At 39.2% G+C, this 27416-nt stretch overlaps 1 protein-coding gene across 6 annotated transcripts in view; it reads right to left on the bottom strand.

The window, feature by feature from the left end:
• Cen (cerebellar degeneration-related protein 2-like) overlaps nt 1-27416 on the bottom strand; it is a 201532-nt gene that overhangs the window by 92634 nt on the left and 81482 nt on the right. Inside the window, exons 1-2 of one of the 6 annotated variants that reach the window (XM_076211057.1) lie at nt 16181-16231; nt 6980-7667 (exon numbers count right to left, since the gene is read on the bottom strand). The exons of the other annotated variants lie outside the window; for them this stretch is intronic. Of the exons in view, the coding sequence (XP_076067172.1) occupies nt 6980-7142 (163 nt within the window). The 5' untranslated portion in view covers nt 7143-7667; nt 16181-16231. Of the gene's footprint in view, nt 1-6979; nt 7668-16180; nt 16232-27416 lie in introns of those variants that run through there. 6 annotated transcript variants of the gene reach the window in all.

Here is a 27416-nt window from a genome sequence, read left to right as displayed (position 1 = left end):
ACGGGAGAAAGGGGAAAGGGAGAAGAGAAGAGAAGAGAGAAAAAGGGAAGAATGAGAAAAGGGAGAAGGAGGAAGGGGAGGAAGGGGAAGGTCAGAAGAAAAGGTGAAAAGGGGAAAGGGAGAACAGGAGAAGGGAGGAGAGAGAAAAGAGAAGAGGAGAAAACGAAAGGGGAGAATGAGGAAGGGGAAGAAGGGGAAGGTAAGAAGAAAAGGTGAAAAGAGGGAAAGGGAGAATAGAAGGGAGAAGGGAGAAAGGAAAAAGGGGTGAAAGCGAAAAAGGGGAGAAAGGGGAATGGGAGAAAGGTGAAGGGGAGAAAGCGGAAAAGAAATAAGGGGCAGAGCTGGGCGCGTAACTACCGGACAGGTAGTGCGTTAGTAACGCAGTAACGCAAGCGCCCAGCTCTGGTTATTTTATGTTTTAGAATAGGGAATATTAATGTAGTAGCTTAGGTATTATGTTATTGAGAATATTCGTAAGTACATACTTCTCCATTTCATTTTTCATCAAGATCAGTCTAAACGGAAATTAAAATCGGTAGCGCATTGACGGTAATATACCCCAGATTTTTCGGTAACGCATTGACGGTAATGCACTACCTGTCTGGCGGTAACGCGCCCAGCTCATGGTAAGGGGAACGGGAGAAAGTGGGAGGGGAGAAAGGGAAAAGAGCGAAAAAGGGAAAGGGAAAGGAAAAAGAGGAGAGGATAGGTGAAGGAATGGGCGAGGGGTGACAGGGAGATGCGAGAGGGAAAGGAATGAAGAAGGATGACTTGGTGAGAAGAATGAATGAAAAAGAAAGGGAAGGACGCTGAGGCGGAGAATGACCCTCAATGCATCGCTTGTGCAACTGGCTGTTAGGAGTGAGCGGGCGGGGGGAGGGGAGGAGCGAAGGTTCTCTCGTGACGTAAGACGATGGGAACCACTTCAGAAATGAAAAAAAAGGAAAGTTGGAGGGGAGAACCTGTTCCATCCGTGAATAATGAAAAAAAAAAAAGCTTCGAGGGCTGGTGATCGTGATAATGGGGTCTACCACTTTTTTCTTTTCTTTTCCAAGGATCTAAACTGGTGGGAGGAAGGTAGGGAGGGGAAGAAAAAGTGAGGGAGGAGATGAGAAAAATAATAAAAATGAGAGAGAGAGAGAGAGAGAGAGAGAGAGAGAGAGAGAGAGAGAGAGAGAGAGAGAGAGAGAGAGAGTGTGGGAGGGTGTGAGAGAGAGAAAGTGTGAGAGAATGAGTGAATGAGTGAGTGAGTGAGTGTGTGTGTGTGAGAGAAAGAGAGTGAGAGAGAGAGTGAGAGAGAGAGAGAGAGAGAGAGTGAGAGAGAGAGAGAGAGAGAGAGAGAGAGAGAGAGAGAGAGAGAGAGAGAGAGAGAGAGAGAGAGAGAGAGAGAGAGAGAGAGAGAGAGAGAGAGAGAGAGAGAGAGAGAGAGAGAGAGAGAGAGAGAGAGAGAGAGAGAGAGAGAGAGAGAGTTCCACCGGGAGCACAGCTATTTTAAGAACTTTGTGTTAATGGCCATATTTCCCATTTCACAAAGGGTGCTCCATAAGCGAATTTAATGAGACAGTATCCAACGCGTTTTAACGTCGCGTTACCTCAAAACATAACCAGAAAGTGGAAATGTATAGAGACTTAGGGTGGCCGGGTGGAATAAAGCTCCGCGACCTCTTCATGGGCAGAAGCTATGGCGTTATGCCCCCATTACCTGTACAGTATATTACGAGGACTTTTATCCTAGGCACTACGTTTCTCATTTTACCATTTTACCTAAGCGAATTGAATCTAACGGTATTTAACGCCTTTTGGCATTGTTACAAGTGAAAAAAATTATATTTTCTTTATCCTTAATCACCCATTTTGCTTGGTCGCGATAAAAAAAAAAAGATTAAAACACACTTAAGATATGGGACGCACTCATGTCTACCTAGCTTCGAAAGTACCCATAGTACGTAACCCATAGTCGTGTTTTCTTTTCTTTCTTTTTTCTTGCTTGGTCGCGATAAAAAAAAATGGTTAAAAACACACTTAAAATATGGGACGCACTCATGTCTACCTAGCTTCGAAAGTGCCCATCGTACGTAGCCACACCACCCGCCATCAACTGCCTCTTGAATGCTGTTAATATTGGTCACTGATCAATATCATATCTATATACACACATAGTATCACTTTGTTAGATATGGTGGAAATTCCGATGTTATTATAATGATGTTTGCTCTGAACCATTCAACCGGTACCACGAAAGTGTAAACAAACACACAGTTGCCACATGTACTTTCCTCCACCAGCCACTGTCCAACCAGAGTACCAGTTTTAAGTTCAGGCGATAGAACATCATATTCGTCAACTTTAGGTACGATAATTATGAAAATTTGTAGACACGAGCAAAAGATCAAAAAAGAAATTAAAGAAATTAAGGATTCAGGAAAGAAAGTTATGAGAACAAAAGTCGAAGGAGGAAAGGAAACAGAAAAAAAGCGGAATACTGGCAGACTATTTATAAGAAACACTCGAATAATTTGGCTGAAGAATGGGATACAAATACTAAGGAAGAATACATACGGGACATAAGTAGAAGAAATAGAACCCCAAGAATAATAGTATGCATGTAAAGTCCTGATAGACTGAACAGAAAACATGAAGACGAAGAAGAATATGAAAGAATAGATGACGACACAGTTATAAAGCACATGGACAGTCTTGAAGTGACTCGACTACCAGGAAGTTTTATGTTGTGGGAAGGTTGGACAGAAGAAGAATTATAAATAGAGCTGAGGAAATTCAAGACTGAGAGGCAACCATGCTTAGACTGCATGAAACTTGAAATATTACGTTGGCTGCTAGAAGACCCGAAGTAGAATTGCTCACATTTTTTTTAAATAATGTCTTCAGATACAAAGAAATCCTAGAAATTTTGAAAACATCGAAAATGATGTTTCCAAAAACAACAGCCCTCACAAATGGAACCTCAAAAAGTGAGAGAAAAACTAAATATATTACAAGCAGGCTTTACCACGGGGAGAGGATTAAACGATAACCTGTTTATAGTGAACTACTGCCTGGCAGACACTAAGACAAGGAAACAAGAAGTATTGGTGACAACTATAGATTTTTAAAGGGAATTATATTCAGTAGATAGAAAATATCTGATAAAACAGATGACATATTGAGTGTCATCCACTTATTGACACAACAGCAGAAATGTATACAGAAGATATGACAAAGTTAGATATGGGAAAAAGAAAACGGGAGAGATAACAATAGGCAGTCCAACGACAAGGATTCACCGGATTACCACTCTTGTCTGTATTAATAATAATAAACTAGCTCATAAAAATTACGTGAAAGAAGACTAGAATTTAACAATAAAAATTCCATATAGCAGTGTTATTCTACGTTGATGAAGCTTTAAGGCTAACAAACAGCAGAAAAGAAACGGAAACGATGATCAAACTAATGAAGAAACTATCAAGAGAGCGTGGCTTGAACATAAATGTAGGAAAAAGCAACTTCCTAATTATGAACGAGAAGGAACATAAACCAGAAAAATAGGTGGTAACAGAAATAAGATATACTGGCATACCCATTACAGGAAAAGAGAAACAAGAAAATTTAAAGAGAGAAGAATATAAAACTAGCAAGAAAAATGGGACTTTTTCAGTCGCGGCAAGACCGTGCAACAAAATTCTAATCGAAATAAAAATATTGGAAGAATGTAGTACTACCAAATATACTGACCACAGGAGCAATAAAATACTTGGGCAAGAGTGACTTGGAAAGACTGCAGGTAATTGAAAATACAGTATGGAGACAAGTGTTAGGAGGTCCATAAAAATTGAAAGTACCGCAATGATAGAAAGAGAAATTAAATACAAACTGACATACACTAAGCATATTGTAGAAGAAAAAAGTTAAATGATAAAGGAAATCAAACTAGAAATGATCGCTGCAATAAAAGACGGTGAAAAACTACACGAAGAAAGTAAATATACAGAACCTAGAGGCTCTAAATAGAACGAGCCAGGCGGTGTTGCGGTGTTCGTTCCAAGGATGAGGAACACGAAGATGGAAAACAGAAATAAAGGAAAAATCTACTCTCCCCCTGTATTGCGCATATAAAAAATCTTATATAATAATTTTTTACAAATCTAAGTTAATGTTTAAGTGCAGAACCAACTCACTACACCTCAACTAGAGGAAGAGATTTACAAGAGAAGAAACCTGCAACATTTGTCAAACCAAAGAAGATGAGACTACAAAACATCAGAAGAAAGTTTAACATCAACGCAAACACATCGATAGAAGAAATACATCTGGATGGCGGCACGAGAGAAAAATACTTAAAGTTAATTGAAGAACTTTGGAACCAGAGAATAAGAAAAACTAGAACAATCCAATGATTTCTGACAAAGAAAAAAACTGGTATAGCCGCTGCCGTCTCAAAGGCGCAAAACCATCAGTTCAGTTCAGGTATAGACGTGTTAATGACTGCCGAGTTACTAAGTGCAAGGAACTATGAGTGAGGTGAATGCATCATGCATGACTTATTGCAATGGTACTCTCACAATACAAATATTAACTTAGTACTGAAATATAATCACCAAGAACCCATTTGCACCCAACAATCCCCGTCATCTCCTCTGAATACCCACAAACAAAAATTTCGTTACTGATCAACATATTTATCTTACTGACTGTATTACGATAAATAGATTTTTCATACGTGGGGTCACATGAATATAATTGCATCTAGACCAGGGGTTCTCATTAGGGGTGAAATTCACCCCCATGGGGGAATTTTGGGATTTCTGGGTGTGATTTGTGACCAAATTCAGCTTACGGGGGTGAGGAAAGCAATTATAGGTATTGGCCTATCTGGCCTGTCACCTGGGCTGGATTTTATACTAATTTGGGAAATATATATGCTAATTTGGAAAAAATAAAAGGGTTTTTAGTAATATTAGCATATTATTTAGAATGCACCTTTTGAAACAGACAATCTTGGAAAGGAGGGGGGGGGGGGGGGGGGGATGACATTTCTGACAAATGGTGTGAAAGGGGTGAATGGGCCAAGTAAGGCTGAGAACCACTGATCTAGACGTTTTATATGTACAACTAAGTACAAGATTGACGATATGACTTCATCATTCTGCCTTTATATCGTACAAGGTTGTGTTTTGTGACATCCAGCACGTTGTAACTAACTAGTTGCTACAGGAAAAATCACTAGTTACTAGACAAGAAAAGTCACGTTGTTAGTTATTCTACTCGGCTGATTACAGTCTAAGTAACACCATTGCCATGTTTCTTAAATCATCCCTCAGATACATTTCTGAAAACATATCAGACGTTGTATTCGTCGTGTATGAAGCCTACTATGTAGGTAAGACTAAAGTGAATTTGAGGAAAAAAAGAAATATGAAAACCTAGAGTCTTAACCGACGTACGTAATTCTCGTCAGCGCATTCAGCCTTTCCAAGGAAAAATCTTTATTAAAACGAGACAAAAATTACATGAATACACACTGGAAAGAATAAGCTATTTGCCAGTACATATGTGAATGCGTGTGATACAGGTTTACCTCCAAGACGAATGGTTAAATCAAAGAACAGGTGCGATCAAAAGCCTTGAGCTGATTCAGGTCGAATGAAAGTAAAATGAAAGCGCGGTGCCCAAGAGTTCATGAGAACCGACAGGTTGTGTTTGGCTACACTCAAATAAGGTCATTCTTGGGGTCTGCATGTCATGAAGCACGTATGACCTGAGTTGGCATACGAACGTACACACGCATGTACGTCTACAAACACACACACACACACACACACGTATACACACACACATGCATATAACTTACTCTGTTCAGATAATTATCTCCAGGTACTTCAACTAGGTCATTAAACTGTTCTGAAGAAAAGGTAAGTACTTCAGCTCCCGACATACAAGGAGAGAAGGTACTACTTTCTGCTCTGGCGCCAAAGGTCACCTTTTTCCCTTTACTTCCCAGTTCACCCACTTCGCGCGTATTCAAACGGGTAGTTCCGTTCTTTGGCCCATATGTGTTCTCATAGTACAATGACCTGGCCTCTGACCACTGGTCTCCCCGTGCCTGGGTCCCCGTGGGCACGTGTGTGTGTGTGTGTGTGTGTGTGTGTGTGTGTGTGTGTGTGTGTGTGTGTGTGTGTGTGTGTGTGTGTGTGTGTATTTGTGTGATTCACCATGGTCTTGGATCACGTGTTGGACTCGTGTTCGATAGTTATTAACCTCTCGGATGAGAGCTCAGAGGTTGTATGAACGATCTATGGGTAATAATGTGACCTTACACGCACACACACACATACCCAACTCCCCGTCCACGAGAGTTGGAGTAACAACTCGCAGGGCAGCGATACTGAAATGATTTAGGCCTTAGGCGGGATTCGAACCCGGACTGCCGTAGTGACAGGCGAGAACTCTAACCACTGCGCCACAAGTGTGTGTGTGTGTGTGTGTGTGTGTGTGTGTGTGTGTGTGTGTGTGTGTGTGTGTGTGTGTGTGTGTGTGTGTGTGTGTGTGTGTGTGTGTGTGTGAGGGAGGGAGGGAGAGATTCCCCATTGTCTTGGATCACGTGTTGGTCTCGTGATCGACAGCTATTCCTCTCCCGGAAGAGAGCTCAGAGCTCATGTGTGCATTATATTTGCATGCGCGGTACGTGTGTGCATGCACGTATTTGCATGTGCACGCAGTGTGTGTGTGTGCGTGTGCTAATATGCGAACATCCCCACTTTAAACTTACACTTGGCAAACTCACCAAAGTTCGATTGTCTTGATCGGGTAAGTGAATCTGTATTTTATCTTCTCTAAGATATATATATATATATATATATATATATATATATATATATATATATATATATATTTCTGGGCACTCTTTCCTAGGTATACTCAAGAAACAACAATGACAATAACAACAATAGCAATAACAAAACAATTACAATAAACTCACCTTCTGGTCCCTTCAGGAGCTCAAGCTCGACCGAATAGTCCCAGTACTCGAGCGAATTTTGACCCGAGTCCGTGTGCGGGTGCTTGAGGTCACGAGGCCGAATGACGTCACTGGGAGTCCAGCCATGATTACCATTGTTAATGGGAGTCAAGCGCCACTCCATTTTCAAAAGAGCTTATTGGTTGGCGTCAAAGCTTAATACTTCACAAACGAGGTCAAAGTTTATGTATTCTTAAAATCTTCTAGTCTTTCGATTCTTTCTTCTTTTCGTGTCGTCTGGAACCTTCTTTGAGAAGGCGCAGGATCTTGTGAAGACAGATTCCTGGCAACGTTAAGGTTTTTCTAGATGTCCTCTCTGGAGGAGTTACATTTGTTGGTTTATCCTGAGCTTCGAGAAGGAGCTTAACGAAGTCAACCATTCCTTGCATGAAGTTCCCCTCAAGAACTTCGAAATCAGTTTCTTTACTCTCTAATTCACAACTGCACTAATCAATTGTTCTTTTAGCTAATTGCTTATTTTTATATTCTTGTGTTTCTTTCTTTTTGGATCGGTCTCTTCTGAATTTTTTTTTAACAATTATCGTAACACGTACGACCAAATATACAGGAAAGTTTACCGGAATTTCAAAATGGGACAATATCGAAAAGCACTTTCGATATTTGAATTCCAGTGTCGCCGTTTGTAATTCTAGAAAGGGAAAGCAAGGGAAGGGGTTAATAGGGAGTATTTCGTATAAGAAAATCACAAAAGCACACTTTGTACATAAAAAAACGGACTGTCACAAACGCCTCTAGTACACAAAGCGAGAAAAAAAATATACATATATATATTACACAACACTGACCGGAAAGAACTTTCACTTCACACTACACTAACTGTGGAGAAATTAGTTACAGCTACTAAATACGGTCTGCAAATGAAACAAATTTGAACAATGCATTATCTGATGCACCAAAGAGGGCAGAGTTGTTTCCGGCACAATTGGTACACAAAATAAGGTTGAGGTGTACACACTATAGCAAAAGGAAAATCAAGCACTGGTCATCTCAAAACTCTTGCCACCGATCCTAAATTCAACCATGATATGCACCTCCATCCAATATAAATACAGTGCAAACATATGAAAAGGATTAGTGATAAAAACCTTGCTTTACTTTCTCATGGTACAGTACCATCGCACTGGCTATCATGTCTCGTACCCCCCAGGTTTAAGGTTTCGTATCCCTTGGGGGTACAGGTACCCCCAGGGTAAGAACCACTGGTCTAGATCATTGATGAAGTTATGGAATTTTGTAAGAAATAAAATAATCAAATAATATTTGAGAAGAATTGTGGGAATTATGATTATGTATAAAGAGATGAGGAGGAGAGTGGGGATGGAAAGGAAGCTGGCAGATAGTGCTGATGAAAGAATATTGCGATAGTTTGGGCGCATGGAAAAGATGAGTGAGGAAAGACTAACAAAAAGAGTGTGCAAGGCAGAGGTGGAGTGAACTTGAGGGGAAGACCAATATAATGAGATGGATGGATGGGGTGAAGGGGACCACGAGTCAATTGATAATGTATGTTGAGCAGGGAAGTCTTATAACAAAGGTCATAAGGTCACTTGTGAAGAGAAAGATGTAAATCTGGACGGCAATAAAAAAAAATCCAGAATCACAAGAAGGATTAATTAATCTGTTCAAAAGTGTTCGAAGGATGATGAAGAGTTAAGCGAATAACGGAAGATAGATAAACTTTGGAGGAGGTATTAAAAGATAAGCACATCACAATTTTCAAACCCGTAATTTCCTAATTGACTTTTAGATTATATCTAAATGAATAATTGAATTTGTTTTTCCGTCGTCCTAGAGTTTTCTTACGTTTTTTATTGGTATTTTCATTTCACCTAAGCGAGACGTCTGCTACAAAAGTTGGGAATAGTGGTCGCCATGTTGATGACGTATAACGGTATATCCGAAAACGAATCTGCCATTGTTTTTGTGCATAGGACGTGCAGAACTGCGCTGTGAATATTTAGCTATTGTTTGTAACTTCCTCGATTTCCCTCCGTTTTGACCATGTCCAAACTGTCGAGAAAAGAATTGGGGAAACCGATGAACTGCTTGGAATTGTAGAAGAATATGAAGAAAAAGGGCTGGCACTGATGATGAAGAGGATTTGATTCATTTTGAGGTTGGGCGAGTGTAATTTTAAAATCATTTGCAATTGCCTGTGTGTACAATGTTTTGTAATCAATGGTCCCTGCTACCCGGTCATAACAATATCATTTTCATTTGTGTCTTTTCAGAAACACAAGTGATGACTCAGACTGATCCAGCTGTTTATCACTTGCCCTGTCTGCAGCTCAGAATCCAAAAGACTAATTAAGAAGAAGGACACATTCACTACTGTAAACCAAATGTGTCAGCTAAGAATGTGGATTTGCAAGTTAATATTAAGCATTGTGCAAGTGTTACGAATACCTGAGTACTGTAAGAAATGTTTGTGTTCATATTGGAGATAGACACGGTAACTTTCACTAAATATAAAATGAATTAGGACAATTTGCCTTTTTTAAGATTTCACATAATTCTTTTGAATGCTTTCAGATCATGGGATAGTCAACCCTATTACCAGATTCTATACTATTTGGATTCGGCCGTAAACTGAAAGAGTGAGATGATTTAAAAGCCAAATTTGGTGATAATGAAGCAGAGACCAAACAACATGTTACCTACTTAGGAGCCATTCTTTCCCAAACTTTCCAGCACGTAACCCCTTTCAATAGTACCAAACCTACCATGACCCCTCACCTTTATAAGCCTTCTGAAAACACTGATTTTTTATATCGCAGATACATTATTTAATTTTTTAAAAGATTAATCACAGCAGAGCAATAAAAATATTATTGTTTGTTAATGTTTATTGACAAGGATTGATTTAATCGCGTATTTTAATGAGAAGGATGTATTCGGTTTTTGAATGTATAAACATCTGGGCCCTCCAAGACTCCTAGAAAAAGGTTCATGACCTTTTTGGCAGTCATGACCCACAGTTTGGAACCCCCCGCCTCAGACCAAACTTTGTCTGGAGAGGTTATAACTGTTAAAGTACTCGCTAAATGCTCTAGCAAAACCAAATTTTAGTACAGAAATGCAAAAAATAAATAAAAATAAATAATAATAATAATAGAAACAAATAAATGGTTGGTTTGTGCACTCATTCAAAGCCATTTTGATTATGCTTGTAGCTCATGGTACAGTGGTCTATCCAAAAAATGTCAGTCTAGCCTGCAGGTGGCTCAAAATTAAATCATATAATCCATATTAGACTTGCCTTGCAGGAGCCATATAGGAGCCGATGAATATGTAAAAGGGTCAGGTTGAAAAAAATCTCAATTGTCAGCCATAAATCAGGAGTCTTTTCTTTATCATTGGATTTTATATATAGGCTATCATGGTGTTACTTTCAATTCTTAAAGTTTTTTTTTCCTTTGGCTTACTTTACTCTATGTAAATAAATAGTGATGTGAATGCAGCTATTGTAAATCTAGTCAATTTTGGTTTGTACTATTTTTATTAACTCTTCAATATCAGTATTATCTACAATATTATTATTGTATATTATTATTATTATAATTCCGTTATATATTATTTGTTTAATACCTCAGGTACCATTAGTTTTTTCTTTATGTAATGAGTTATGTCGAAGATTATTAATTGTAAGTACTTATTATGATTAACATGTTCTGTTCTTACTATATATTATATTGGCTTTTTCTTTCTTTACATAATGAATTATGTTACTGATTATTATTTTCAGTATCATGATCTAACATGTTCTGTTCTTAGCAATATGTATTGTTTTTTTTTCTTTATTTACATAATGAGCTATGTCAATGATTATTATTTTCAGTATTTATCATGATCTAACATGTTCTGTTCTTAGATGTATTATTCTGATTAAATGTATCTGGATTCTTTGTTTTTTTAAGAGGACCAAATGGAAATAAGTTTCATATGCTTTATTGTGTTATCCTCGCAATTACATATATTGTATTTTCATATCTGTACATTTTATTGCCAATAAACCTATCTATTGAAAGGTGACCGAACGTTTTCGTCTATTTATGACATTTCGTCTTAAACAGACGAAAACGTTCGGTCACCTTTCATTTTATTTTCAAAGTGGTTTTATTACACACACACACACACACATATATATATACAAATACAGTATATACTGGGGTCTTGTAATTCGACACAGCTAGGGCGGTTATCGAGGTGTCAAAACACGAATCACCTTCATCTTATCGGTCAAAGATATTTGTGTGTGTATTTATATACCTAGTTGTATTTTACGGGAAGGGGAGCTATGCTCGTGGTATGTCTTCATATCTCATTTCATCTAAACTATTTTTAAATTCATGTAATGTTTTTGCACACAACTTCCTCATCTAACTTGTTCCGTGTGTGTGTGTGTGTGTGTGTGTTTTGCGGTTTGAATGTCGAATTTACGACTATAGGTGTTGAATAGGTTTGGGGTTAGTAATTTATTGAGGTCGAATCTGTGAGTTGTCGAAACGTGGACCGTCAAAATGCGCGACCCCATTAAGCATGCATGCATGCATACATACAAACACACACACACACACACATATATATATATATATATATAGATATATATATATATATATCATCTAACCAACCATATTAACTTATTTCCATTTTAATCCCTTGCAAACACGACCGAGATAACAGGAGTATGTAGCTCGATGGAAGCATATTCAGAAACTGAGACGCTATCAGGTTGAGGACTCGAACCTAGCCGACACGTATCAAACGGACAGTGACTTAACCAACTAACCCATCAAGAGGAATACAAGTTAAAGCCGCACTCACGCTATGGAGACTTAAACCCCGTCCCGCGCAGACTTAGAGTTCTTAGCGAGGACTTTATGCACCGTCCGGTTGGCGTGTTGCGGCGCCTGATGCCGTGCGGCGGGGACCATTATTGTTGTGGCTGCAATGCTTGGTCGCCATTTGAGCCCGTCCAGTCGCCGTCAGACCCCAATTGGACGGCGATGGCGTCCAGAAGACACCCCCAGTCCCCACCCACCCCACCGTGATTGTCGTTGTTAGCTTCCAAGGACGCATGGGACCGCCAACGTCGGCGCGGTAAAAATCTTAAGTGTTGATAGTGCGAGTGCGGCTTAAGCACAATTTCTTATAAATGTATGCTCGAGTTACATATGTACGAGTATACACGACCTTTATACTCAACCCATCCCCGATATATATATATATATATATATATATATATATATATATATATATATACAGTATACATATATATACATACATACATATGTGTGTGTAATTATGACGGTAGTAGGGATATTAAGACAATACCGAGGTATCATAATGGTGCCAATGATATTGTGAAAGTACCATAGGTACTGCCAGAGGCAGTGTGATAGTGGTACAGGCATAATCCGATGGCATTGCAACCATGGCAACGCCAATACAACCGTATGTTTATCGACTCTACACATATGCATACATAAACAAGTGCATAGCACAGGCCAACATAGACATGCACATAAGCGTACATGGACATTTACATACAGATGGCTTTAGATATGGAACGTCAAAATGTGTGTCAAACCATTATTATTTTTTTTACTTGAGTGATCGATATACTGCAAGAGGTAGGGGTTGGGTGGACTGTGTGTACCTCGATCTACAGAGGGCTTTTGGTAAAGTACCTCACAGTCCTACTGTGAGGGTACTGGAGTATACTGGAAGACTAAGGACAAACTACTCAAATGGATGAGATTTTAGTTGTTGTTGTTTTTAACATAGGGTACATGAGGACAGTAATTAAGGACAAGATGGCAGAATAGAGCAGTGACCAGCCAGGTTATACACGGCTCAATGATAGCACCAAGTGTATTTCGTATCTATCAATGACATGATGGGAGGTACAGCAAGCTATGCCAACATGTTTGCAAGAATCAAGAAAAAGTGAAATACGAGGAGGACTGTAGGCTACTGAAAAAATACATCATATTCGCATGGAGCCAAAAATGGAAAATTAACTTCAATAGAACAACAAAATACAAAGTATTGGAAATGGGCAATAGCTGCAAAAGACCATTCTTACCTATTCCTTGAGAAGCAAGTCTATTGCAAAAACAAGAGGATTTGGGAATGTTGATAAAAGACAACCTATCACCTAAGAGACATATAAATAAGATTGTGGGAGAGACATACAAACTGATGCAGAGGAATTAAGTTGGTTTTATCTATATGGATGAATTTATGACAAAAAAAAATCATAGAAACCCTTATCCGTCCAAGACTGGAATATGCATCAGTGGTATGGCCCCCCACACAGAATGAAGAATATAAGCAAGATCGAAAAATGACGAAGGACAGCGATCAAACTGGTTCTCAGCCTGCCAGATAAACCACAAGAAGAAAGACTAAAAGCACTGGATCTACTAACTTCAAAAATCGAAGTGAAATAAGTGAAATTATCACAATATCCAGGTCGCTAAAGGGGATAGATTACACTGACAGAAAAAAAATCTTGATTAGTGTGAGGGTCATGAGAACAAATTATGAACAATCACATATCTAAAGGATGTGAAGAAATAAAGTTTCCCATATAGGTTTACAAATACTTGGAATAAATTAGGTGACATAGCCCAAGATGGAACAACCCGTGAATAAATATAGAGATGATAATTGAAAATTAAGGATATTGATCAAGTTAGAACCATACATGAATTTGAAGCTAGGTAGGATAAGTTGGAGAATAGGAGACGTGATCCCACGAGCGTTGTTCCTTTCCTATATATTACAATTAAATACAATTAAGGTAAATACACACATTCTTACGCGTATTCACACATTCTTACGCGTATTCACACATTCTTACGCGTATTCACACATTCTTACGCGTATTCACACATTCTTACGCGTATTCACACACACGTGCATAAACACGCACACATATATACACACATACAATTGGCTTCACTTGCATGTAGAACAATGGATGATGTCCTCCACAAAACTGCTCTGCATGCTTAAATTTGATCGAAGGCTTCCGATATAAGCAATTTTTATGCCATGAAGAACCCGCTCACCTCGGAGATCTGCGGCCCAAAGATATTATATACCTTCATCCACACCTCCCCTGGAACGGTACATCCACGCATGAACATGTACACATACACGTACATTTACACAGATTCACATGTGCATCAATATACAGTTGCACGTGCAGATACACACACACACCTGCACATGTACAGACACACCTGCTAACACATGCACGCACACAAATGCATGTGCACGCATGCACATGACTCCATATGCATGCACACGTAAATGCATTCATGCATACACACATATACATGCATGTATACGCACACACACACATATGTATGTGCATACAAATACATACACATGTACGCAAACGCATATGCACATTCATGCATACGCACATGCATATTCACATTTATGTACATGCATGTAAACGTCCACACACATGCATGTACACTTAAACGCATATGCATATATACGCATACGCGCATGCAGCTCCATACACAAGTACATGTATATTTGCATTCATATACACACGTACACTAGCATTCGCACATACATGTACACCTGTATTCACTTACATGCGTGTTTACATTCACACACACGTGTACTTTACTGTACATTCACAAACACGCGTGCACTTACATTCATACGCGCACAACTGCATACAAATACGTGTATACTTGCACACACACGCATACACTTACATGCATATAGACGTACATTTGCATGCACACACACATTTGCATGACCGTACACTTACATGCACATTTGTATACACATTCATATACACTTGCAAGCACATGCATTGCATTAACATGCACATATGCAATTGCAGGAAAAACGCGTACACTTGCACATGCGTTTACATTTGTGTAAACATATGTATACGTGCATGGTCATACAAGTATACTTGTGTATACTGGCCCACTCGTATATGTAAACTCATGCACATAAAATATGCAAAAGTTATCTTTATGCGTCATTAATGGAGAGATTACTGTACCTTGTACATTACAAACTCAAATATTCAATATGAATTGAATTGTATTTCTACTCAAACAAAATTTGGAGTCAAACAAGATTATTTCTTTATTTCATGTGACAATGTTCGCTCAAAGTTCTAACCATTGTTGCCATATTTTTGTGGCCAACCCTGCTTACAAATTCGTATAAATGTACACACATGTACACATGCATACTGACATCCATACGAACAGACACAAACATGCACACAAACGCACATATATGTACACAATACATATCCACATATACATAAATACACACATAAACACAAGCACCCACAAAAATATGCACATACCCACATGCATATGCGCAAAACCACATGCACATGGGTGCACCCGCATATACATACACAGTCTCATATACATGCACACACCCACATACACATGTACACATCTACGTGTACACATCTGCATGTACATATCTGCATTACACATCTGCATGTACTTATCTGCATTACACATCTGCATGTACTTATCTGCATTACACATCTGCATGTACTTATCTGCATTACACATCTGCATGTACATATCTGCATGTACATATCTGCATGTACACATCTGCATGTACGTATCTGCATGTACATGTACACATCTGCGTGTGCACATCTACATATGCATGCGAGGACACACACACACACACAAAATGACATCACACAGGTATACCTGGATGTAGGCCTATGTCCATGTTCTTATTACCATAAAGGTTAATTGGCTCGAATTCTGGTTCGATGTCAGGTCATGTTAACAGTCTTGAAGATGTACTAGTGTTGTATGTATATTACAGCTGAGAAGCAGGCTTAAACACTTGTATAATACTACCACATCATTCTTACATTTCTTAAACTGAGAACGAGTAAAATGTCTTAATAAATTCGTGACTGAACATAAACATGTCCACACACTTAAAAGAAAAAAAATATTCGATATCACTAAAGTCGTTGACAACACAACATCTATGAGTCCGACGCGGTCGAGAAATCACAATATTTCGTCGCGACAAGACAGACGAAAAGGTCGTGACCGAAGTCCCCCCCGGAGAGGATCGAAGCGGGCAGAGCGAGGGTGGCAGGCAACCTACCAGACGGGCGAATTCCTCGACGTAAACTAAACGCGTTTCTCCACGGACGCCGCTGCCGACCTGCCTGCTTCCGTCCGGGCCTGCACCACCCAACCTTCCCACCTCCAGTTTCCTCTCCTCCACTCCCCCCTCCTCCCCGGGTCTTGCCCTCTCCCGCGCCACGTTTCTGCCTTCCTCACCGTGATAACGATTATCTTTATTATTACTTTTTTTCTAACATAACATGGAAATACAATGATGCAAGTGTAAGATTACAAAAAAAGGAAGGGATTTAGTGACGTTAGGGGTAAACTTTCGCATTCCTCATCCGTCGACTTTGATTTTGTTCCAACTGTCGCCAGACAATTTTACTGAGCTGAGAAAAACAACGGCAGTCATAGACTCATGCTACCTATGATAGACGAATTACAATTCGCCTAATGCAAATTTTATGCTAAAGGAAGGCCAGGCTGTTTCAAGGCTAGCTCTTCTGCAACTACGCGGAAGAGCCACATTTAATAATGACAGCATGACGAAGAATATGTAAGAGTTCTTGCAATAATAATTCACTATAAGAAAGAACACTTATAGATCGGGGTACCTACCTACCTACCTACACACACACACACACAGCATTGCTCCTCTTCCCGTAAAATACAACTAGGTAAATACACACACACACTGGAAGATACAAAGGCGGGACACCACGAGCATAGCTCCCCTTCCCGCAAAATACAAATAGGTAAATACACACACGCGCGCGCGCGCGCATCCACAATCGCTGCACTGCGAGCTGACACTCCCAACTCTACTGGGTAATGAGTTGTGGGTATGTGTGAGGTGAATATGTGTAAGGTCAAACCATTAATCATAGACCTGACCATGTATGGGCTCTGATATCTCACCCTGGGCGAGGCTTGGAATCGTGTTACTTCTGTTGGGAAGTTAGCTACCATGTTGCTAACCTGGAACGAGTGGAAGGGAGAGGAGGGTATAGGAAGGTTTCAAAGTAGAGTGGGAATAGGCCATGTAGTTTACCAGCGGTATGATTCCCTTAATGCACACTTGGAATGAACACATTCGTGTTCAGTGCAAACGGCTGGTAGTATTCCTCAATAGAAGAACTACGTTATTTAATGTCAATCCTATGACTAATCATCTTTCTTTTAAACTAGAATAAGTCAGGAAATAAAAGCTGGTTTAGAGAAAATAAAGTTAGAAGGGAAACAGTGAGTTGTTAAAGAGGGTGATAACACCCCTTGTATAGTCATATGGGTCAAGCTAAGCTAACTTGTCTTTATGTTATTTTCTAATTGTTTAAGCTAATAATTCAGACTGGTCTGAGGTAGTATATTTTGGTAGTAGTGGGGGTGAACTTTGGTCTTTGGGCAGGAGGCTCCTTGGCAACCGTGTGTGGGGTTGTGTTTTGTCTTGTAGTTCGCTTTCATTCAGGTTCTTTGGGGTTGTGGGGTCCTCAAGTAGTTTCTCCCAGATTTGACCAGCCATGCGATATAACCTGATGTTAAGTGATTCTGTTTTTGTTCTTTTGTGAATTTCTCCTATGGTTTCTTGGTATGGCGGTGTCTGCCCACTGGCGAATGGCAGGAGTTTCTTTTGAAAGCTTTGTATCATTAGAAAAAAGGGCGAATATGGCTTGTAACAGCTGTAAGGATTTGGAAGACCGGCTCAGGCGTTGTGGGGGGAAGAGATTTCACTTCTCAATGAATGGAGACTAGTCTGAAATAAATAAATGAAGTATAGATAAATGAATAAACAGATAAATGAAGCCCTTTGGGTTGGATCTTGCTTGTCTGGCAACCTTGATTTCATAGTTACGTTTTGCTGTGCGCGTATTGTTTTTAACCAGTTTAGCCATACCATTATATTTTGATTTAAGGTGTGTCTCCCCGTTTTTTTTATTCTTACGTGAAGTCCTCTTTTCATTCCTATCTCAAGTTTCAGCCTGTCCGTCATCCATTTGGGAGTATTATTATTCTTTCGTATTGGTTTCAGCGGAACAAAATTATTTTGTGCATTTCGAATTGAATCCGTTAGGTTACTATACTGACCTGACTGTTGACCCCGTGCCCACAAGTGACCTGGCCCAAGGTACGCATACACCTGCGTGACCCGACCAATGACCGCGCTATTGACGTCACAGCCTCCAAGGTCCATATACATACTATATGGACCTTGACATCGCCCTGGGTCCGGGTACGGACAGTTGCTCACCGGATAATTGCTCACCGGACAATCGCTCACTGGAGAAGTGACAAATAGGACACTTGCTCACCAAAGATTTTTCTTTTCTTTTCTTGAACTTGATAACAAACAATATACAGGATTTTTCTAGTTATATCTAGGTTTATTACAGCAATAATACACAAACAGTATCCAAACTTTCACATTTTAGTTTTTAATGATTATAAAATTCAATACAAATTTCTCCCATCAATATATAGTAAAAAAAAAAAAATTGGTGAGCAAGTGTCCTATTTGTCACTTCTCCGGTGAGCGATTGTCCGATGAGCAATTATCCGGTGAGCAACTGTCCTACACCCCCTGGGTCGGTCCCGTAAGTGATCAAATGTCTCGTATGGTTTTTCGTCTTGTCAAAATTGGCTCTCCTAAAGTCCGGTACTTGAACGTTATTCGTACTTTTTAATTCTTTCCAAATAATATATCTTATTTCTTGGTGATCGCTAGAGCCTAGACTATCTCCCACTATGTTCTTATGTTTTACGTTACTCGTTAGGTGCTCATTATTTGTGAAGAGTAAGTCCAGAGTATTCTCTCCCCTCGTAGGATCGGTAATCATCTGTTTTACGAAATTATCCCGCACCACATCTAAGAAAACTTTCGCTTCCTGATCTACTAAAATTTTCTCAGTCAATGTTTCTATAATCAAAATCTACCATGAACCACAACGTTTTTTTTTACTGGTACGCCCTGCGAATTTCATGAATCAGGGGGTCAGTCTGCTCGGGTGTAGGACAGTTGCTCACCGGAGAAGTGACAAATAGGACATTTGCTCACCAAAGGATTATTTTTTACTTTTCTTGAACTTAATAACAAATAATATACAGAATTTTTTTTGGTTATATTGTATTATGTATACAGCAATAATACAGAAACAATATCCAAACTTTTAGTTTTTAATTCATTATAAAATTAAATACAAATTTCTTCCATCAATATATAGTAATAATCTTTTACTGGTCCAGTCTAATGGTGTGGCTAACTGTTCCTATGTATCTCTGTCATTTAATAAGTCGAAAATTTTACTTTCATAGTCTGAATTGACTCCTAACCTTAACACTTCTAGTTCATGAACTAGAAGTGTTAGGGTAAGTAGTCAATGAAACCCACTAAAAACAATGCATTAGATTATATTGTAGAGTTTGATAAGTTCTTGGCCTCTAACAATTATGATAAAGATTTACTTTATCTGTGCCAGGGGTTATGCTGCAGGAAGTCAGTGTCCTCCTGACTTTCTAAATGCAGTTGGCCACACCATTAGACTGGACTTGTAAACCACAAAGGACAATAAACCCACTTCAGTACTGCACCAGTTATAAAACTGTAATCACTATATGTTGATGGAAGAAATTGGTATTGAATTTTATAATTAATTAAAAACTAAAATATGAAAGTTTGTATATTGTTTGTGTATTATTGCTGTAATAAATTTCAATATAACAAAAAATCCTGTATTATTGCTGTAATAAACTTCAATATAAATAAAAAATCCTGTATATTATATTAGGTTTGTATATTGTTTGTATATTATTGCTGTGATAAACTTCAATATAACTAAAATAATCCTTTGGAAAGCAAATGTCCTATTTATCACTTGGCCGGTGAGCAACTGTCTACCCGAGTCTGCTCAATGCTGAGGTTAGGAGGTCTATGGTGTACGGACAAATGCTCACAGCCTTAATAGAAAAAATGGACAAATGCTCACACATCCTGATGGCATTCTTATCTAAATCTATATGATTTTTTGTGGGATTATGATTTAATTTTATTAAGATTTTTGTGGGATTATGATGCCATTTTCATTAAGATTTTGTGAGATTATGATTTCATTGTGGACAATGTAAGAAATGCGTTTCATTTCCAGTTTCGTTGTGCAATAAAAGCTGATGCGTTATGATCAAACATGTCAAGTGCAAAAAAATATTTTTTTGTAAACATTATGGATGAAGAGCCCACGCTAACTAAATCACAATAATCTTTGAATTAATAAAATTGGAAAAATTACCACGTCATGATATAAAAATATAGTTTAAAATTGTACAGTAACTACTTCTTCATGAAATTTATTGGTTTAGAACTGGTATAGTGATCGGGATAGGGACATCCGTCGAACGCGCAGCGCAATCGTTCGATAGCGCAAATCGATCGATAGGAACATAGATATTCTAATATGGGCCTTCCTAAGGTTTCGTATAGATGCAACTTGGATTTCTCTGTTATTGCTTTAAATCTGGTTAGTTATAACGCGATGACTTTTGTTTTAACCTATTGTTGACATGTGTCATTATGTCCCGTTGGGTCAGTTTAAATCCAAGTAATTTGAACATTCTGTGGTTGACTTGAACTTCGCAATTGACATCACTTCGAATTTGGATTTGTTGGTCTTTACTTTTTATTTCTCTTTAAACTTAGTGATCTGGTTGATTGCCCTTTCCGTTTGCTCTGCCATGATTTTGGTTGCTATTCCTGGGTAGACGATGATTTGTGTTACGTCATCCACACGCATTACGTAGTCGCAGTTTGCTGGGGGAGGAGAGAGGTCTGCTGTGTACACCGTGTATAATGCTGGCGATAGACACGAGCCCTGTGGTACACCAATATTCAGGAGAAAGTGATCGTTTTGGTGTTCTTTTAGTTCGATTTTTCCCATGCGTTCCGTTCGGAATCCACATACGAGGCTCGTTGGTTTTTTAGGAAGCTGCAGCCGGATAGTTTTTAGTTTAAGCTCGTCATGCCAAACTTTGTCGACGGCTTTGCTGATATCTCGGAGTATTAATGTGCATTGGTGTCGCGCTGTCATTGCGTTGGCTATCTGCCCATTTGATTGTGCAATTGCGGTGGTAGTAACTGGGTGTAGTCGGAATCCGTACTGACAGAATATACTGGCGGAAGTTGTACTTCTTCGTCTTCGAGATGTTAGAGCAGTCTTATAATAATCATTTTTCCAGTATATTCGCCGGTACCTCAAACAATGAGATTGGCTTAAAGTGTTCTACCCTATTTGGTGCCTTCCCCGGTTTTGGAATCAGTGTGACAATGGCATTTTTTTAATCGCCTTGGAAAGTATCCGGTGGCGAGACTGATTGAAAATGTGCCCTAGGCTATTGAACACGTTTTGAGAGAGAGAGAGGGGAGAGAAAATCTTGAAAGGAAAGACAAGAACTACTTTTTTTTCTTCCTATTCTTCTATTTCTATTTCTCCTACTTCTACGTCTTCTACTAATTCTTTTTCTTCTACCAACTCTTCTTCTACTTCTACTTCTACGTCTTATACTACTACCAACTCTTCTACTTCACCTTGTTCTTCTACTTCTTCCAACTCCTCCTTCTCGGACTATTCTTAACATTATATTGCTCCTTCCACTCATGACAACCAAGAAATAAATGTAGATGCTGACCCGAAATTCAGCACAAGTCATCACAGTAACCTCTCATTCAAATCGACAGGTCAGAAATGAACAGAATTCATGATGTTGAGCAAACATGGAATACAGTTATTGATCACTCACAAAAGCCTTTGATGAACGTGTTCCAATGCGTGACAAATGACCATCAAGGAATGCCAAACCCAGATGGTGGAATATTGATATTAGTAATAATTTGCTAGCCAAGAAACGTGCATATGGGAGATACAAATCAACGCAAAACCAAGCAGATAGATCAGAGTACAAAAGATTTCGTCGAGGATTAAAAAATGCTCATCAAAATATGTAGCAAATTACGAGAACATTATAGCGCCTCTACATGCAAAACAAAAAACAAAAACAATCCAAGAGGATTATTCATGTACATTAGCGAAAAAAGTACTCAAGAGCAACACTGACACTTCTCAATCATCAAGGTGGGAAATTGTAACGGATGAGAGGGAAATCGCAGACATCCTAAATTGCTATTTTGTGTCTGTGTTTGCTACTGAAGACAGTCGAAACGAACAACGAATCCCATCACGGCGGAGAGTAACTACACGAATGTCCCGGGGGTGCAGATTTCAGGACATTTTGTCCGGGGACCTTTTGTCCGTTCTCGAACTACACGCTAATCTGGCATGGCTATTACAGAACATGATGCGATGCGTGTTATACATCAACTTAAAATATGCAAATCCCCTGAACCAGATCAAATCTACCCAAGAATGCTTAAAGAATTAGAAACAAATACTGCAAGCCACTCTATGTGACTTTCAATTTATCTTTACTATTTGGAAGAGTTATGCAAGGAGGACAAATCTAATTTTGGTTATTATCGGCCAATTAGTCTTACATATTGAGAGGCAATACTGTGGAATTATTGGAGAAAAACAATATTATTAAAGATTCACAACATGGTTCCCGTAATAAGCACTTTTGCCTGAAAAACCTTCTCGACTTCTTGAAGGACATTTATGAGATGTATGAAAAATGGAGGGCAGTTGCCTTTATATATCTTGGCTTTTAAAGAGAGTTTGATAAGGTCACACATAGAAAGTTGCTAGAAGCACTAGTAAACTAAAATCCCATGTATAATAGGGTACATTCACCGATGGATTTCTGATTGGTTGTCTAATCGTAACCATCGTGTTCTTTTGATTGGAAAATGCTCCGACTGGCGTTGTGGATCAAGTGGAGTGCCTCAGGGCTCAGTGTTGGGTCTTGTACCCTTTCTTATATACAATGACCTGGATGGAAATGAAAAGTGCAAGTTATACAAAAATTGCATCAAATAAGGTGACATCTTTGAGACAGCAAGTTACAGTTTGATTTGAAAAATGTATACGAATAGGCAGTAAATCCCCAGCTGTTTTTCAATACCGACAGATTTTAAGCTGTTTTTCAATACCGACAGATTTTAAGTATGTCATATTAGTAGTAGTAATGTCTAGGCCAACTATACGCTGAATGGTGTACATCTGGTAAGTATAGAACGAGAGAAACACCTTTGTGTGTTGATTTCTAATTGTCTCAAACCAAGTAAACAGTGTTGGGAGGTCGCAAAAACAGCAGATACACTAATTGGGTTTATAGATAGAGCTTCTGAGTATAGACCTAACCTAGAATATTGTGTTCACTGCTGATCTCCATATCATGAAAATATTATAGAGAAGTTAGAAAGAGTGCAGCGAAGAGTAAACAAAGTTCATTCCTAAATTGCGAAACAAATCGTACGGAGAGCGCCTAAGTGAACTAAATTTGTTTAGCCTCTCGAAACGGAGATTGAGATGGAATTTGATCAAGGTCTTCAAAATTGTCAAAGAAATTGAAAACATGAACGTGTAAAAATATTTCACAATTGACACCTCCAAAGCAACCAGAAGTAATAGGTGCAACATTGTTGGAAAACGTTTTCAAACAAACGAAGTAAAATGCTCTTCTTTCAATCACGTTGTTAACATATGGAATGATCTACCATCCAATACATTTGATTGTTCTACTGTTGGGATATTAAAAAAAACGCCTCAATGTTTACTTAGCCACAAATCCTCGATTAAAATTATTTGCTCCATTACAGTTGGGGAAAATGGGAAAAGAAGAAAGGAAAAAAGGACAAAGAAAAAAAAATCATAGTATTAGATTACTGCTCTTTCTGTGCCTCTTCCTCTTTCTCCACCACATGTTCTTCCTCCACCTCCTCGTCTCTTCTTCCACCTCCCCCTCCGTCTCTTCTTCCTGCACCTTCTCCTCATCCATTTCCCCCTCCTGTTCTTCCTCCTCTGCCTTGTTCTACACCGACTCCTTCTCTCCCTCCCACTCCTCTTCCTCCTCCTCCTGCCTTACCTCCTCCTTCGCCTCTGCTTTTCTTTCTTTGACTACGCCTCCGTTGTGTCTGACACCTCTTCCTCCTTCGAATCCTTCTCCTACTCCTCCTCTTCAGAAGCCTTCTCTTTCAGATCCTCGTTTCTCAAGCTCCTTCCCCGCTGTGTTCTCTTTGTGTGAGTACACTTTCAGCACACACATTGGACTTACCAAAAACGAAATTCTAAGGTATTTAAATGTTTTCACCTTCTGTATCCCATTATGCTAAAATCAAATACCCAATGTTATATCCTCCATTCTCCCCATGTCTACCATATCACTCTTTTATATATATTCTCACCTTCCTTTCATACATTTGGAAGTTTACAGTAAAACGAATATAAACAACTACATAACTAAGACTATATGTTTGCAAAACATATGTAAAAAATTAATTCATTATCTATTTTCATTTGTTATTTGTCCAAAGGACCACAGCAAACCGAATGGATAACGCGGCAATTAGGAAAGTTTGAATATTCTATCAATTCAGTGTAAGCGTCGTTACCATGCTACAAAGTAGAAATATTCTCGTATTATAAAGTACAAGCACCCTTCTTATACTATGAAGTAAAAAAAAAAAAATCTCATACGACGAAGAACAAGCTACCTTCTCATACTAAGAAATACAAGCCCCTTCCTCATACTATGAAGTACCAGCGCTCATACTAAGAAGTATCAGTACCACCCTCACGGACACTATCACGTGACAGTACCTCCCTCACACTATCATTAATTAATTATCAGCACCTTCATACTATGACAAACCAGCACCTCCCTCATTCTATAAAGGGCCAGCACCTTTTACATTCTACAAAGAACAATTGCGTCTTTCAAATCACGAAGAACAGCCACCTTTCTCATATCATGAAGACCAACTATATTTTGCATATAATGAATGCTACTTTACTACATACCAGCTTTCTTGCATTGCGAAGCACAACCAGTTCTCTCGCACTTTGATATACAACCCACTTTCTCGAGCTACGATATAAACCCAGCATTCTTGTACTGCAAAGAACAACCACCTTTGTTCGTATTATGATGTGCATGGAGTGTCTTTCCCATGTTCAGTTTACTCTTAAAAAAAATCTTACTAAAGTGTTTTAGGTTCTTCGACAAATATGTTTGTCGGATAAATGTTCACATTTTATTAAGGCTAGCGTTCTCTACGAACATGATTATCTTAGGTCCCGGGGAAATGGCCTCATTTCCAAGTATTTGCGAGATGCAGAATACTTCTTCCTCACCAAGACAACGGAACAGGTATTGTTCTTGCAGGTCCACTAGACTGGGACGCTCTACTAGAAAATGTCGTACTGTTAGGAAGACTAAGCACTCATCACATAACGGTTATGTTTCTCGGGACATGAGGAAACTACGAGTATGTGTGAGACGTGTGTGGCCCGTCCGGAGACGGGTCAGCGCGGTCTCCGAGTGCATAGTCCACGGACGGAAATAAGATATTATTTCCCCCATCTTAGTGATGGTTATTAAAGTGTCCAATCTGCTTTGCAAATTGGAAAGAACTGCCACCCGTATAATGCAGTGCATGTCATGGAATGGTATAGGGCTGGAAGAAGTAATCAAAGATGTTACATCTTTATGTAGCCTATTGGCCTTCTCATTTCTTGGAAATCTCACATGTGCTGGGACACAGCAAACCCCAATGTGGTAGCCTCTACGCTGGAGTAGGTGGAACCACTCAGAAACTTATAATAAAAAAAGGATCAAGGGAATAAGGACTAAAATGTTCCTTAACAGAGAGAACACTACGAGAGTCGTTAGAATTTGTAAAAGATAAAACGGGAAGAGTAAAGATTAATTTTAAAGTTAGGATAATGGCAAAGAGCTCCGCCGTAAAAACAAAAGAAACATTGAGGAGGCTACCGTTTCGACAGAATGGAGGGAATATAACACCGTATCCGACTCCAGAATCAGACTTTGAATCATCTGGGATGGAGTCGGAATGTGTGGAACAGTAGTGTAGGAATAATGCATGGTACTCATAATTTAGTAACAAGTTTTTATTAGGAATATCAGGGCTCCAGACTGAAATGTTGGGGGAATTGCCGGTAACCAAATCTAGGGAATCGATAGGGACATACAGGAGTGGAAGGTATAATCAATGTCACCACAGTAGATGCAACCTTGAAATCGAAAGGTTTGGGAAAACTCGGGTGAGATACATACAGCTGTGAGCACGAATCTTGGGAAACTGACTCAAGAAGACACTGAATTCGATACCAGCACCTCAACAATAAGGACCGGAGACGCCAACTCCAATGGAAGGACACCTACATCCACCCATAAATTAGATATTGGAGATGAGCGGAACAGTCCAGTTGCCAGGCGAACACCAGAATGGCGTAACAAGTTCTACACACAAACCCAAGTCTCAGCAGCAGGCAAATAAACTTCACAACCATACTCGAACTTGAAAAGAAAACTCGTTCGGTGCAATAGGAGGGGCTGTCTGTCAGTGCCCAAAGTGGTATGGGCCAAAATTCTAACGAGTGACAGCGTCTTCATATAGGTAACCTTAACATAATTAATGAAGGTAAGGTATCCAAGTCAGGCGGCTATTTAATATTAATCCCAGGAAATGAGTTTCCTCTACACAAGAGATTCTACTTTCATGGAGATATAGGTCTGGGTCAGGGTGAACGCCACGAAGACGGCAAAAGCCATAGTCTTTGAAGCCGAGAAAGAAAATCTCCAAGTTGCAGCCCACTGTGAGATCATATTAATTGCTAACCGCAATTTTCTCTCAATTAATGGCATACGTGCTGGAGAGGAGATTGACAAGTCATCCACATATAAGGTATCACAAACTCCTTCTGAAAGCACACCAATGACACTATTTATAGCCACAGCGAAAAGTATGACACTATACTTCCTTGCGGCACGTCATGTTCAAGTGAACGACCTCTAGACAGAACGCCCCCAATTCGCACCCATAAAAAACGATGAGATAAAAACTGTTCTATAAAAATGGGGAGTCGGCCATGGAGACCGAATTCGGATAGACTTAGCGAAATACTGTGGCAATAAAATGTGTCGTATGCTTTCTCAAAAGAGAGAGAGAGAGAGAAAGATAAGGGAGCATCTGAAGTGGGCAGCATTTCGAAAACCATATTGAACAGGCGACAAGCAATTACCTCTCCCTAAGCACTATTATTGCCTGACATTTACAATTTTTCCAGCAATTTATAAATACAATGGATTAA

Source organism: Oratosquilla oratoria, chromosome 28, assembly GCF_046742065.1.
Source record: "Oratosquilla oratoria isolate Oo_2021 chromosome 28, ASM4674206v1, whole genome shotgun sequence".
Classification (NCBI taxonomy): Eukaryota; Metazoa; Arthropoda; class Malacostraca; order Stomatopoda; family Squillidae; genus Oratosquilla; species Oratosquilla oratoria.
This window is presented reverse-complemented; position numbering and strand designations above follow the sequence as displayed.